Genomic DNA, 15788 nt, shown 5'->3' on the forward strand with positions numbered 1-15788 from the left:
CCATTCTCTACAGAGTCTGTTGTGACCCAACCCATGGTCTGCGCTAAAGCCCCATCTCAGGCCCGACCCGATTAGATAACATCACTTCCTTAACCCTGAAGGATAAAGTTCGTGTTTGCTTTTGATAAATCCTAAAGGCCAAAATTAACACGACAAGGAATTAATTCCTCTGGAAGCAATTCATGCATGCATAGTAAATACAGCTCCAAACCACACGCCTCCTACGCGTCTCAGCCACCTCCCTGCATCACACCTCATAATGTAAACGCTTTTGACCCAAATTATTGTTCCTCCACCCTTGAATAACTACTTTTTAATTCAATTAATTAACTAAAAAGACCTAAAATCAAATTATTCTTATCTATTTTTTTTTATAATTTTCATGAAAATTAAGATAATATTTTATGTTAAATTTAAAAAAATTAAAGAATTTAGTACGAGCATATCTAATAGACGCGGAGAATATATTCTAGTTCCCACCCGAAAACTCTTTTCCTTAGCAATAAAATCTCCCCTGGAGGCGGTTTCAAGCCACCGATCCTTCCTGTTTCTTTCCTTTTCTGTTTTCTTCCCCCTAAATCTCTCCCTTTATATATATATATCCTTTCGCCTCTTCGATCCAAACCCAAGTTTCAGAATCTGTTGAAAAACCCTCTATTGAATTCTCAACGGAAATCTCATTCTCTGTGCGACTTTTTCGTTTGGTAGAAGATAACATGGAGTTTAGGCCTTTGGAGATCAATCTTATCTCAGGCAAGGACCTGAAGGAGGTCAATCTATTCACCAAGATGGACGTGTATGCTGTGGTTTCAATCAATGGCGATCATCGTACGTCGCAGAAGACTCCTGTCGACAAAGACTGTGGCTCCAACCCCAAGTGGAATTACACCATGAGGTTCACCGTAGACGAGGCTGCAGCCCGACAGAACCGGCTTAGCCTCGTGTTCCGTCTGAAATCCGAACGTCAGCTTGGAGACAAAGATATCGGTGTTGTCCAAGTGCCCATCAAGGAACTGCTCGATCACAACAACGGGGACGAGAAGGTTGAGCAGAACGTGAGCTACAGCGTGAGGTTGCCTAACGGCAAGGCAAAGGGTGTCCTGGATTTCTCTTACAAGTTTGGAGAGAAGTTCAGCAAACCTGTTTCGCAACCTCAAGTTCCAGGGGCTGAAGCCATGTACGTAGACAAACATGGGGAGAAGCCAGCCATGGCTTATCCACCGCCACCGGTTGGTTATCCAGGACCAAGCTCTGGACACCCTCCTCCTCCTCCGGCAGGAGCATATCCACCACCGCCCCATGGCATGGCAGGCTACCCCTATCCTCCACCAGGTGGTGCATATCAACCGTATGGATATCCCGCTCCAGTTTATGGATATCCAGGATATCCTCCTGCAGCTCAGGGTGGATATGGTTACCCTCCAGTGCAGAAGCCGCAAAAGCCCAAGAAGAGTGGCATGGGAGCAGGGTTGGGTTTGGGGTTGGCTGGTGGATTGTTGGGTGGAATGTTGCTTGGTGATATGGTTGGAGATGCTTATGAGGCTGGTATTGAAGATGGGCTTGATTTTGATTTCTAATTCATCTCTTTTCTTTCTGCTCTTTAGGTTGTTGAGACTGTAAATGTGGATCAATCATGGGTTTGAGTTGAGTGTAATCAATTGCAACTTTTCTGCAATGTTCTCGAGGGCACTGATTTTGTTGCTTTTGGATTTGATAGAAGATTGAATTTATTCTTTCATGTATGGAATCATCACCTTTAATCTTCATTTTTGTCATTAACAAATGGTTTGAAGCATTTATTCCCTATAAACTAATACAAGAAAACAAATACCACTACAAAAAGGCAGAGAATCATTTCAAGTTACAAGCATGACAAGGGCTTGTTCAATATGCTCCAAATCTTCTAGATATTGTCTTACCAAAATCAACTTTCATTTGTTCAATGTTTTGACCAATTGCTATTTCCATTTCTGGATAAGGACAAAAGAATAATAAAGGGTTAATTACTATACATACTCTTAGTAGACCAGCCAACCTATGAAGATTTTGTTGTTTTTCTTCACTTAATTAATCTCCTTTAATTTCGAAGAATCTTCTTTTAATTTCAAAGAATGGATATATGAACACAATACATGTAAAAAAGATGTCAAATATTCGGTGACATGCTTGTATTAATTTTTTACAATAAATATTGTATTTACATGCATACATTAACACGCGTTAAGATTATTAAATGACAAAATTAAATTTGATAATAAAAATTTATATACATGTTTTGATTTAATTAAATTTATGTTCATTTTCGGTATCACCTGAACAATGAAGTGTCGAAAGTTTTATCTTACAGTTGTTTCTGCTCAAGGTCTAATAGATGAATCAAACGTCTATGTATAGGTTTCACTCCCAAGACTCCCAAGGCAAAACCGGAAAATCCAATCCGGTTTCAAGAAGAGCTGGTGGTGAAGCTGATTTTACATGGAATTTCAGGGTGGAGTATGGGATAATTGATGATTTTGTAATCCATACTGCCCCTGATTCTGAATACTTCTTGCACATCAAACTCAAATCCTGGAAGCTCCTCAGGAACAACAAAGACATTGCTTTAGTTAGATTGCCCATGGAACATCTCCTTCTTGATGATGAACATGAAGAATCCGATTTCATTGAAGTTCCCGTCAATGATTCTTCAGAGAATCGGATAGGCACCTTGAAGTTTTCATGTTGGTTTGAAACACCCAAAACCAAAGTCATTGGGCCGAAAACTAATATAAGATAATGTGTTTCCAAGGTCATTTTCCTTGATCACATTAACTAGTAAGGTCATATGCAAAAAGAGAAGTTGCATCAAATCTAACAGTAATTATATTATCATTAATCCGAAAAACTTCATTGATTCAAAATAAAAGTAAAAGAACTTGTTCGAGTATATAGTACCCAGACTTTTCTAAGGTTTATGCACAAGTTCTTTAATGTACTTGAAGCAACCTTTATCAACAGCAGGCCTTTTTCTTCTACCTGATCCAAGAACAAGATATAAACTAAGGGGCAACCAGCTTTTCTTCGTCAACATATCAATATTTGTCCATCACATAACAGGACTTTGTCATCTTCATTAATCAGGTAAACTAGAATGGAAAGTATGACCAATTTGGAAAATTTTCAAGCTGTTAGTGACAGTATTGAGACAAACGATTATCGATTCTTATGGCCAGTAAAAGTCAAGACCAAGACTGAAAGCTAACTTACTTTCATTTACATTTGATATATACACCCTATATCTGTTCTTTACAGTTGAAGTTTTCCTCTTAATAGTATCTTCAGTCTGACTTCGAAAATGTTTCTTCTGGCTTTAAGAAATTGTGAGCTTCAAGTTGAGACATCGGTCCACCATTCACTGGGTCAAACTTGCATCGAAGGAAGCTGCATTAACAAGATAACGAAACAAAACTATTCATGTTAGACTGTTCTGACCAATCAAGAAGTCTCATGGACTAAGGATAACTGAAGAGGCCTTTAGAGCCACCTGAGTAACATATGAAAATCAAAATTACAGTAACTTCAACGACATGACAGAGCCATGAATATTCATGTTGATGTGCCAACAGAATCATTTAACATGTAAAATCCAGACTTTGTCGATAATTTTAGGCAAATAACCATTAAAGTACCATATGCTGGGTAACAATCTATGTCATTAGCCCAGCCTGCTGATACAGTGAATTAAACAAGCATCAGTCAATAACAACAAAAAAAAAATCCTAAACACCATGTATTCTCAATTACCTTCCATCCATGCCAATAATCATGACTGTGTTTTTTTGTTGTCCAAAACTAACAATGTAGTGTGTGCCTTCAGGCAGCCGAAATTGAGCCACTGACCACTCTGAGCTGAAATACTTTGGCAATACACCTACAAAAGTCACAAACCTCAAATAAGCTTGACAGATAAAAACAGCCAACCCTCATAAACATAAAGTGGGAGCAATTGAGGAATAATAGGCTTGTATGTCAAGCACTCCCTTCATGCATGTAGTTCTTGATCTATGCTTCACCAAATTCAGTAATCCATAAAGCCAAAGTTCAAAACTAGATCTAAGTCAAAAAGGTTAAAAACTCTCTAGTTTCTACTCAATCCCTAGTTGAATGTTCACACAACTAAAAGGAAGTAAAAAGCAGAGGGCTGTACCTTTTAAAATAGAAAGGGATGATAAAGCTGATTGATTAGAAAGAGGTGATTCAGATGCACTGCTTGACCCATCATTCCCTAAAACTACAGAATCAACCTTGAGGCTGAAGACATGGACCGTTCCTTTGTCACTTGAGACAGCTAGCCACTGGGCAGTGGAAGAGAAAGCAAGGCTGAATATCTCTGCTCGGTCTGCCCCTCTCCTTACCTGCATTAAGCACCAAGTTGTGAACTTAATGTATAGATTGCTCAAAAACCTCCAGCTGCCAGAAATTACCCCAAATAAAATCATAGATAACTTGCAAGCAGGAAAATAACAAACAATTCAAAGAATCTCAATGAACAACCTACAAAATCCCGACAAACCACTCATCACTTGCCCAAAACTTTTAAAAAAGTCCAAATGAGAAATCCTGCAGAAGATTTGTGGATCTTAACAAGAGGAAAATGAAAGAAGAAAAAAACAAAACTTGCCTCCATAGTTGCCAAAAACAAATCAAGGTCATCAAAAACAACAAGCCATCCAGAAAGAACACTATATGACAATTCTGTGGCATCGAAAACAGCTTCTAATGTAGGCAGTAATTTTAGCCAAGTCTAAAGGTTTTGAAGCATGACTTCAAATCCATTAAATTTTCCTTTTGTAATCAACAACAGAACCCTTTTCCCCCCAAGCCTCCACCCCCTTCCATACAAGCTACTCGCACATTCATTCTCATTCCTCTAGTTCAGACATTCAATCATTCAATTTCGAACTGTGCTTCAACATTGAGCTTTGACTAATTATTTCTACAAGATGTTAACATCAAACACTATTTTCAAAAAATCTTCTTGTCAATTTTAAAACTAAGTAGTCCATTAATCCCTACATTGAAACCAACCTTTTAACACTCATCCTTTAAACACCCACACATCTACTCCTTAAAAGGAAAAAAATTCAAAACCAATTCACATACTACACTTCTTAATGTTACTCCATGTTTACTCGCGAGTTAAAATAACATCAAAATTCATATTTAATTTTTAAAGACAGAAAGGAGGCGGCTAACTAACTTAACAGATAAAATCCTTCGATGAAAATCATAGTCAGGCAGTACTAATTATCATCTTACCTCTTGAATCAATGTCCCATCCAAAGCATTAAAAACTCTAATTAAAGTTCCTTTAGCACTAGCAGTGGCCAAGACCCTGCCATCATAAGTCAAAGCCAAGCACGTGATGTTCGAACTATGAGCATTTATAAATGTAGTCCTTTTACTCCCGTAATTTTCTACTCTCACTGCTCCCTTCTGCAGCCCCGGGCAAACCAACACCATGGGTCCAGACACCTGCGAAACCTCGCACAAGCCCTTTGGATTCGACGTCGTTTCCAGCTGGTGCAACAGTTTGAAGTCCGACAAGTTGTAGACGTAGATTTTGTGGAGGAGGGCAACGACGATGGTATCGCGGCGGAGGCGGAGGGAGCGGATTGGGGAACGAAAGGACAGCTCGCCGACGCAGCGGGAGACGTTGTCGTCCCAAAGGAGGGCTTTGGTGTTGGCGTTCGTGTTGACGGCGGCAGGGGAGGGAGAGGAGCCGACGAGGGCAAAGAGTTGGAAGCGGAAGAGCATGGAGACGAGGGACAGACCGGCGTTGAAGTCGCGACGGAATTGAGGGCCGTAAGGGTCGGTGCTGAAAACGAGGAAGCCGCAGTCGGTGGCGGCGGAGAAGCAGGTGTTGTCTTGGTTGAAGGAGACGTGGTGGATGGTTAATGGGTTCTGGTTCCGGGCTTGGGTTGTACCCGGAGACGAGTCCGGGTCGGTTTGCGGAAGGGTCTCGCCGGAGGAGGACATGAGGGAGGGAAAAGGTGGGGACTGGTAGGAAGGACTTATCAAAAGGAAAAGCAAATTAGAGAAAATTGACGTACAAGTTTGAGGCATTTATATGTTTACCTTCTCTGAGGTTTAATATTTATCTCCTTTTGTTTTATTATCATATTTAATAATAAATTAATAATCAAAGAAGAGTTTAATTAAGGGAATTTGAGATTAAGACGAGATGTTTCGTTTCTATAAAAATTATACTTGTTTAATTAATTAAATTATCATATTTATAATATAATTTAGACATAATATTTAAAAATTTTATAAATTAATTTTAAAAAATTTAATAAACTTATTTTTATTATTTTAACATAACATATTAAAATAACATAATAACATCATCATATAATATTTTCATTCTTCACATCAATTTTACGTCAATATAAAATAATCAATAATTTTTTTAAAAAATAATATTTTAATTAATTAATTAATAATAATAATAATTTACTTGATTCACAATTAAAATAATAAAACATGTGAGATGGTCAATTGGGACGATACTCTCGTTAAGTTTTGGATCAATATTTGAGTAGGTAAAATATTATTGATCAATTTTGTAACAGAAACAAGTTTCATGTCAAATTCAAATATACGAATAAAAAATTATATCATACTTAATGAAAATTGGAACAAAGAGAGGTTAATAGCTATTCTACCAGTCGAAATGGTGAATCAAATCCTTTACATTATTCCCCCACCTTATCGGTTTCATCAGATATGTCTTACTAGACTCTTTCTTCCTATGGATAGTTTACTATTTCTTCAACATATGAACATTTAGGGGGCTTCGCTGTTTCTAGTCAAGTAGAGAACAAAAATATGTGGAACCTGGCTTGGGATTGGAAAGGTCCTTAGAGAATTTGTTTTTTCCTATTTCTTTGTTTGAATAAACGCATCTTGACAAATGCAGAAAGAGTTAGACGCAGGCTTTCATCAGATGCGTCATGTCCTCATTGTCATGGTGTAGAGGAAACATGCCTTCACTTGCTTAGAGATTGTTCTGTAGCAGAGGCTCTTTGGAGGCGCATACTACCTCAAATGGTTATTAATGAATTCTTCCAAGCACCATTACTCGATTGGATGTCCAAGAACCTTAGTCTTCAGCATCTCTACACATTTGATGCCCCCTGGAACATTGTTTTTGCTATAGCTTGCTGGTACATTTGGAAATGGCGAAACTTGTTTATATTTGAAGGTTGTGAACCCTCCATAGAAGGCCAATTGAGTATAATCAAAAGCATGGCTGTGATATCATAACACATGGACAACCCATCCATTGCCAAGTGGGGGATTGAGTCGACGAAGAAAATCCTAGTGGGATGGATTCGGATGGGGCCTACAAGAGTGCAGTAAGGACTGCTTCTACCGGGGAGTTTTGAGAGACACACATGGTAGTTGGCTAGTGGGATATGCATGCAAGCTAGAGACAAGTTCAGCCTACCGAGCGGAGTTGTGGGGGCTCTACAACGGTCTCCAGTTGGCATGGGAAAGAGGCTTCCGCAAAGTTAAATTACAAATTGATAATAAGGCAATGGTTANGGATCGGTTGTCACCGTACTCATCCTGTCCTAACCTAGATGTAATTAGAGCAATTAAAGACTTGTTAGTAGGCATTGGAAGGTTAGTATAAGTCATATACATATATATATATATAATAATAAGGCAGTGGTTCAGGGAATCGGTTGTCACCGTACTCATCCTTGCCCTAACCTAGATGTAATTAGAGCAATTAAAGACTTGTTAAAGTAGGCATTGGGAGGTTAGTATAAGTCATATGTATATATATATATATATATATATATATATATATATATATAGGAAAAGAAACAAAATTACTAACTCACTTTATGACTAATTTAGGATTTGAGTTAAATTTTAATATTTTTTTATATAATTGTCAATCAGAAAAAATGTCTTGTCTACTCCTGAATAATATGATGAAAGTCTGCACTCCACATTTGATTAATCAATAAATTTCACTTAAAATAATAAAAGAATAATTTTTTTAATTTTTTTAAATAACTCAACTATTTTCAACAAAATGTCTATAACTTATTTAATTTACTTATAATACTTATTTAAATAAATTAATCATATTAATTGTGTTTAAATAAATTTATTATATCATAATCATATAGTGTTTTATAAAATTTAGTCTTGACTTATTTAATAGACATTAATCTCCTTGTATCGAATATCTGTTATGATAAACACATCCATCATCTGTTTAATTAATTTTATTGTATTTGTATTTTTTTTTTATATAACTGTTAATATCTTACCTAAACCCATCAAAATTATAGCAGGATAATACAAATGCAATCATATCTATGATCCTGCCCAAAGTTTGAATCAAATGCATACAATTGACTTTCCAGTGTTTTTTCTCTATTGCTTTCTTTATCAAAATCTGTAAAAAAACAATTAACATAGAGATGAATTACAGTCTCTCACAAATCTGGATTGGCCTCCTCTGGGATCACAGTCAACATCACCTCTTCATCATTTGCTCTTTTCACAACAACCTTCAAAGGTTTCCCGATTCTATCATCCATTATCTCAACAATCTGCCATGGATTTGCAAACATCAGGGTCTAAATTCAATGTAAATCATAAGAGCTATTAGCCGGGGAAGTAAGGCGGTTGGTATTGCAAAAACACAATTTAAATAAAGTACCTCCTTGATACTTTCAACCAGTTTCCCATCAAATTCAACAACAACATCACCTGGACGGAATCCAGCTAGATCAGCTGGGGAACCTGGGGTTACCTGGAAAAAAATTTGAAGCACCGGGAAGATACAGATGTCAATCTGATTTACTTGGATAGCAAATGAAAAATAATTTCAGGGGAATAAAAAAGGCAGAAAAAAGCAGAACCGAAAATAACGAGGGAAGGAAGGAACTAACATAAACATACCATAGGTACAAGAATGCCTTTCTCAATTTTAGGGAATTTGGGATCTCTTTCTCTAAGCTGAGCAATGATCATCTCATTAAGATCAAGCATTTTCAATCCAAGCCAAGGCCGAATAACTCTCCTGCTCAAAATATCAATTTGGCTAATGCATATAATCTTTGAAGCCAGAAGAGATTTGGAGGAAAGCTAACTATGTAAACATATCAAGAGGGTAAAACTTTGTCATGTGGTTTGATGTCCTATATAAAATTATATATAATATAATAACAAGCAACAAGATTCGGCTGCAGAATTAAATATGTTGCCCTGAGTCATTAGATGCGGTAAGCTCTATCAATGTCAGGAAAGATCAATAAGCCCATTACTATAAACACACAAAGTATTTCACCAAGTAGTTGAATAAGGAGGTGATCATACCCACTATTCTTGAAATGCTCTATAATTTTGGAAACCGAGTCAACCGGTACAGCAAAACTCAATCCATCTGCAGCTACCACTTTCATAATATTAACTCCAACGATCTCCCCATCAATATTAACAAGGGGGCCACCAGAATTTCCCTTAACCAGAAGAGTAGAGAGATTAGATTAGTATGTCCACAAGAGGTACAGAATTGTACAAATCAAAACAGGACAAACTAGTTTTAGCAAAATCTCTTGCCGTTCTTATCCTTGTTTTTCCTTAAAAAATCCAGTATACATACCAAGCTATTATAAGCAAGGAGCTAAGCACAAAACATGCCAATGAACATGAGTAAATTTATGGCCAATTTCACAATGTTAAGCTACAATTCTACCATATCCATAACTATGTCTTCAAATCTATTTCAATGAACAAATCGACGTCATTTAGTCTTACACAATCCAACAGCAGTTCAAATGGTACTGCACTTTTCAAAAGGGCAATCACCATTCATGAGAATCACCCAAATGCATACACATTTACATAATGAACATGCTCATAACCACAGCTGCAACACATTTATTAGTGCACACAAGCTGAGACAAAGAGAATACCGCATTGATTGCACAATCTGTTTGCAAATACTCTCTACGCATCCCTCCTAGACCCAAATCACTGCTTTTACGATCAACACAACTAAACAATGGGGCAACATAGACAGAAAACTATATCAGTAGCCAATCAGAGAAAACTTCAATTAACATAACACATTCAAAGTCTCTTTTTCCTTCACCATAAATTATATGAAGGACATAAAATCCATATCAACTAACACCAATAAACTGACTACCAAGCACAGAAATAGCCGAAAAATTTATTAGTCCAAAATTTCCAAAATAGACTTGAAAGATCCTAAATAAAAATCATCAAACCAAAAAAACAAATTTAGTGTCCAAAAAAGTACCTCACAATACCCGCTGTAATAGTATTCTGAAGGGAAAGAGGGCAACCCATGGCTATCACCCAGTCCCCAGGACGAAGATTGCTTGAAGAACCGAATTTTGCAGTTGGAAGTGGAGTTTTAGATTTGATCTTGACAATTGCAATATCAGAATGTAAATCAGCATTCACTACTGTACCCTCAAACGTTCGGCCATCTTGCAAAGTCACATCAACCTGCAGCCATTAATCATATCCCAAAACAAAAGATAGATAAACAAGAAATCAAATGCAGTCCTCACAAAAGAAAATCTAATAAAAATCAACTGCTTACTCATAAATGCAGTTCCTAGAGTTCAATCAATGAGAAGCAAGACATCATCTAAAGTAAATCAATCTATCAGCAAGCATTTTTGAACCTGGAAATTCTCATACACATGACAGTTTCAACAGCTGACCTTCCCCTTGATTGTGGATCGCATGCCTTGAAAATCAACCACAACATGAGCACATGTTAAAATTGTACCATCTGCATCAATAATAGTTCCAGAACCAATACTCCTTCCAGTTGTAATCCCATAGATACCTGTACAACAAAAAGTTACCAGCAAACCATGCAATCATTCTTCAATAAAAAAAAAAATGCTCATAGGTCAAAATGCAAATCAAAATATGCCTCGAAACAATACCTTGTGGGACAGACAGATTGACAACAGCAGGACCAACCTTTGCAGCTGCATTTGCTATAGAATCTCTGCTTAAACATCCACAACATGGTTTTTTATCATCCCCAACCGCTACTGGGCCTTCTTTTGTATTATCCCCAGCTGAAGCAGCACTAACTCTAGATGAAAACAATGGCAAATTTCCTACAAATGCATACAAAACATAAGCTACATAGATAATCAACAAAAGAGGCAATCAAATTAAAAGAAAGAAAAAAAAATGTGGATAACTTAAATGTAAGAGCAAAGAACAGGACAAACCAATTTCCCAATGATCAGAGGAACGAAACGACCGGCGCCATTGAACTGAAAGGTGTTCACGCAATGGTGCAGGAATTGACAGCTTCACAGCTGTTTCTAGAATTCAACCCAAAGTAAGCAATACGAATACCGAAGCACTCAAGACATAAAGCAAATCATAAAGCAAGAAAAAGAAACAATTTTCGAGCAACTGAGAGCTTACTGGAATCTGGGTTCGTATTCCAATAAATAAGACCGGAACCGGCAGTGCCAATGGCAACGATCCGAATTACCGAGGTTCTGCTACAAGAAAAGCAGGCTTTTCTCTGACAAAATGAACACATAAACAGAAGTGCTGAGTCATTTGAGGTAAAAATATCGATTAGCAACTGAAAGATTGACTGAAATTTACCAATAAACGAATCATTAGTAGATTCCAATGTCAAAATTCCTGAGCCTGGATTGTCCTTTGGCTACGATCTTTGCTTTTCTTTTACTGCTTTGCTAGGAGCTAGTCCTTAAATCCTAGCAAAGCCCAGAATTGTTCGAGAACAGTTTCACGAAGAATGTGGATTTGGGCTGGGACGAAGCATTTGTAAGCAAAGCCCAATGACGCATAAAACGGAGCTCAAAGTAATATTTTTATTAATTACATTTAATTAGTTATTAGTAACAAGAATTTATTTTATTTAAAATAAAAAATAAATTTCTATTTCATTTTTTTTAAAGAAGTCAAATCTATTTTGAGCATAATGTCTATAACTTATTTAATTTGTTTAAAATACTCATTTAAACAAATTAATTATATTTAAATAAATTTATTATATCATATACCTGAGATATATTTTATCAAATTTAATGTTTGACTTGTTTAATAGACAAGTTAATCTTCTCATGTCCAATATCACTTGTATTAAAAATATTTATAATCTATTTAATTAATGATATTATATTTAAATTTTTTCATATAACTGTTAATATCGTATCTAAACACAACAAAATTATAATATGATAATACAAACGGTTAAATCCAATCATATCTCAAATAAATGTATGAATATCTATGATCCTGCACAAAGTTTAAAGCAAATTTAAACTGAGAAGATAGCATACAATTGACTTTCCAGTGTTTTTTCTCTATTGCTCTTTCTCAAAATCTGTCAAAAAAAATTAACATAGAGATGAGTTACAGCCTCTAACATATATGGATTGGCCTCAGCTGGGATTACAGTCAACGTAACCTCTTCATCATTGGCTCTTTTCACAACAACCTTCAAAGGTTTCCAGATTTTATTTTCCATTATCGGAACAATCTGCCATAGATTTGCAACTCAAAAACATCAGGGTGTAAATTCGATGTAAATCATAAGCTATTAGCCAGGGAAGCAAGGTGGTTAGAAATAAAGTACCTCTGTCATACTTTCAACAGGTTTCCCATCAACTTTAACAACATCACCTGGACGGAGTCCAGCACGATCAGCTCGAGAACATAGGGATACCTGGAAAAAATTGGAAGCACGGGGAAGATACAAATGTCAATCTGATTTACTTGGATAGCAAATGAAAAATAATTTCAGGGTGAATAAAAAGGGCAGAAAAAAGCAGAGCCAAAAATAACGAGGGAAAAAAGGAACTGACACAAACATACCATAGGAACAAGAATGCCTTTCTCAACTTTAGGAAATTGGTCACCTCTTTCTCTAAGCTGAGCAATATTCATCTCGTTAAGATCAACCATTGTCAATCCAAGCCAAGGCCGAAAAACTCTCCTGCTCAAAAATCAATTTGGCTAATAATGCATATAATCTTTGAACCCAGAAGAGATTTGGAGGAAAGCTAACTATGTAAACAAATCAAGATGGTAGAACTTTGTCATGTGGTTTGATGTCCTATGTACAATATAATAACAACAAAATTCAAAAGCAGAATCAAATATATTGCCCTGAGCAATTAGTTGCAGTAAGTTCTATCAATGTCAGAAAAGATCAATAAGCCTCATTACTATAAATACAGGAAATATTTCAACAAGTAGTTCCATAAGGAGATGATCATACCAACTATTCTTGAAATGCTCTATAATTTTGGAAACCAAGTCAACTGGTACAGCAAAACTCAGTCCATCTGCTGCTGCCAATTTCAAAATATTAACTCCAACAATCTCTCCATCAAGATTAACAAGGGGGCCACCAGAATTTCCCTGAACCAGAACAGTAGAGAGATTACATTAGTAGATCCCCAAGAGCTACAAATCATACAGATCAAAACAGGACAAACTAGTTTTAGCAAAATCTCGTCATTCTTATCCTTGTTTCTCCTTAAAAAGTCTGCTGCACATACCAAGCTATTATGAGAAAGGAGCTACGAACAAAACATGCCAATGAACATGAGTAAGTTTATGGCCAATTTCACAATGTTAAGCTACAATTCTACCAGATCCATAACCATGTACTCAAATCTTTTTCAATGAACAAATTGATGTCGTTTAGTCATATAAAATCCAACAGCAGTTCAACTGGTACTGCACTTTTCCAAAGGGCAATCACCATCCATGAGAATCACCCAAATGCATACACTTTTACATAATGACCATGCTCATAAGCACAGATGTAACATATTTATTGGTGCACACAAGCTGAGAGAAAGAGAGTACCATATTCATTGCACAATCAGTTTGCAAATACTCTCTGTGCATCCCTCCCAGACCCAAATCACTGCTTGCACGATCAACACAACTAAACAATGGGGTAAAATAGACATTCAATTAGTCTAACACATTCAAAGTCTCTTTTTCTTTCACCATATATAATATGAGGGATCCATATCAACAGACACCAATAAACTCACTACCAAGTACAGAAATAGCCATAAAATTTATTAGTCCAAAATTTCCAAAATAGATCATGTACATGTCAAATAACTTGAAAGATCCACCATAATAATCATTAAAGCAAAAAAACGAATTTAGTGTCCGAAAAAGTACCTCACAATACCCACTGTAATAGTATTCTGAAGGGAAAGAGGGCAGCCCATGGCTATCACCCAGTCCCCAGGGCGAAGATTGCTTGAAGAACCAAGTTTTGCAGTTGGAAGTGGAGTTTTAGATTTGATCTTGACAATTGCAATATCAGCGTGTAAATCAACATTCACTACTCTACCCTCAAACTTTCGGCCATCTTGCAAAGTCACATCAACCTGCAGACATTAATCATATCCCAAAACCAAAGATAGGTAAACAACCAATGAAATGGAGTCTTCACAAAAGAAAATCTAATAAAAGTCAACTGCTTACTCATAAATGCAGTTCCTAGAGTTCAATCAATTAGAAGAAAGAAATCCTCTAAAGTAAATCAATCTATTAGCAAGCATTTGTGAACCTGGAAATTCTCATGTACATGACAGTTTCAATTGCTGACCTTCCCATAGATTGTGGATCGCAAGCCTTGAAAATCAGCCACAACATGAGCACATGTTAAAATTGTACCACTTGGATCAATAATAGTTCCAGAGCATATATTCCTTCGAGTTGAAATCCCATAGATACCTGCACAACAAAAAGTTACCAGCAAGCCATGTGATTATACTTCAATAAAAAGAATGCTCATAGGTCAAAATGCAAATCACAATATGCCTTGAAACGATACCTTGTAAGAAAGACAGATTGACAACAGCAGGGCCAACCTTTGCAGCTGCATTTGCAATAGAATCTCTACCTAAACATCCACAACATGGTTTTTTAGCATCTCCAACCGCTACTGGGGCTTCTTTTTTAGTATCCCCAGCTGGAGCAAGACTAACTCTGGATGAAAACATTGGGAAATTTCCTACAAATGCATACAAAACATAAACTGCATAGATAATAAAAAAAAAGAGGAATTCAAATTAAAAGAAAGAATGCTTCTCAAAAAAAAATTACAAGAAAGAGAAATATATGGATAACTTAAATGTAACAACAAAGAATAGGACAAACCAGTTTTCAAATGATCAGAGGAAAGAAACGGCTGGCACCATTGAAATGAAAGGTCTTCAAGAAATGGTGCAGGAATTGACAGTTTCAAAGTTGTTTCTAGAATTCAACCCAAAGTAGGCAATTAGGATACCCAATTACTCAAGACATATAATGTTAGGTTTATGAGAACATACATCAGATACTCTACGTGGGATTATAGTGAAAATTTCTACTAATTACTTCTTTTTGCTAATTCCCACAGAAAGATGGCAATCTTTTTGGTAATTTCCCCAGAAAGAAGACATACCAAATCATAAAGTAAGGAGAAGAAATAATTTTCGAGGAAATTGAGAGCTTACTAGAATCTGGGTTGGTATTCCAATAAGAAGACACGAACCCGCAGTGCCAATGGCAACAATCCGAATTAGCGAGGTTCTGCTACAAGAACAGGAAGCTTTTTCTCTGACAAAATGAATACATAAACAAAAGTTTTGAGTCATTTGAAATAGGACATCGCTTAGCAACTGAAGAATTCAACAAAAATTACCAAGAAATGATTCGTGAGT

At 36.4% G+C, this 15788-nt stretch overlaps 4 protein-coding genes across 8 annotated transcripts; 1 reads left to right on the forward strand and 3 right to left on the reverse strand.

Moving 5' to 3' along the window:
- Positions 1-495: 495 nt before the first annotated feature.
- Positions 496-1766, forward strand: LOC110414866 (protein SRC2 homolog). Its single transcript, XM_021426274.2, has one exon. It carries the CDS (start codon positions 717-719, stop codon positions 1575-1577), a length of 861 nt encoding a protein of 286 aa, XP_021281949.1. The 5' UTR covers positions 496-716; the 3' UTR covers positions 1578-1766.
- Positions 1767-2451: 685 nt separating this feature from the next.
- LOC110415070 (autophagy-related protein 18a-like) lies at positions 2452-6095 on the reverse strand. The gene is made up of 4 exons (XM_021426556.2): positions 5299-6095; positions 4187-4394; positions 3784-3910; positions 2452-3420 (listed from the first exon to the last, which is right to left on the reverse strand). The coding sequence occupies exons 1-4, from the start codon at positions 6016-6018 to the stop codon at positions 3318-3320; spliced, it is 1158 nt and encodes a 385-aa protein (XP_021282231.1). The 5' UTR covers positions 6019-6095; the 3' UTR covers positions 2452-3317.
- A 2266-nt stretch (positions 6096-8361) lies between these two features.
- LOC110415357 (putative protease Do-like 14) lies at positions 8362-12022 on the reverse strand. Of its 5 annotated transcripts, none has more exons than XM_089783264.1 (11): positions 11689-12022; positions 11500-11602; positions 11298-11387; positions 11001-11180; positions 10770-10897; positions 10337-10548; positions 9987-10068; positions 9388-9530; positions 8971-9091; positions 8729-8821; positions 8362-8618 (listed from the first exon to the last, which is right to left on the reverse strand). In XM_089783264.1, the coding sequence occupies exons 1-11, from the start codon at positions 11701-11703 to the stop codon at positions 8502-8504; spliced, it is 1284 nt and encodes a 427-aa protein (XP_089639390.1). In that variant the 5' UTR covers positions 11704-12022; the 3' UTR covers positions 8362-8501. The 5 variants fall into 5 exon arrangements, with proteins under 5 accessions (XP_089639390.1, XP_021282657.1, XP_089639389.1 ...); XM_021426982.2 differs by having other exon boundaries at positions 11298-11393; positions 11689-12019; XM_089783263.1 differs by lacking the exon at positions 11689-12022 and having other exon boundaries at positions 11500-11620.
- A 278-nt stretch (positions 12023-12300) lies between these two features.
- LOC110415680 (putative protease Do-like 14) lies at positions 12301-15722 on the reverse strand. The gene is given in 11 exon segments (XM_021427374.1): positions 12301-12589; positions 12686-12775; positions 12925-13045; positions 13331-13473; positions 13927-14008; positions 14257-14468; positions 14690-14817; positions 14918-15097; positions 15244-15339; positions 15582-15608; positions 15611-15722. Coding segments are annotated over 11 exon segments (1344 nt in total). The 3' UTR covers positions 12301-12436.
- Between the last annotated feature and the right edge of the window lie 66 nt (positions 15723-15788).

Source organism: Theobroma umbraticum, unplaced genomic scaffold (assembly GCF_002168275.2).
Source record: "Theobroma umbraticum cultivar Fairchild unplaced genomic scaffold, ASM216827v3 scaffold_147.0, whole genome shotgun sequence".
Lineage (NCBI taxonomy): Eukaryota > Viridiplantae > Streptophyta > Magnoliopsida > Malvales > Malvaceae > Theobroma > Theobroma umbraticum.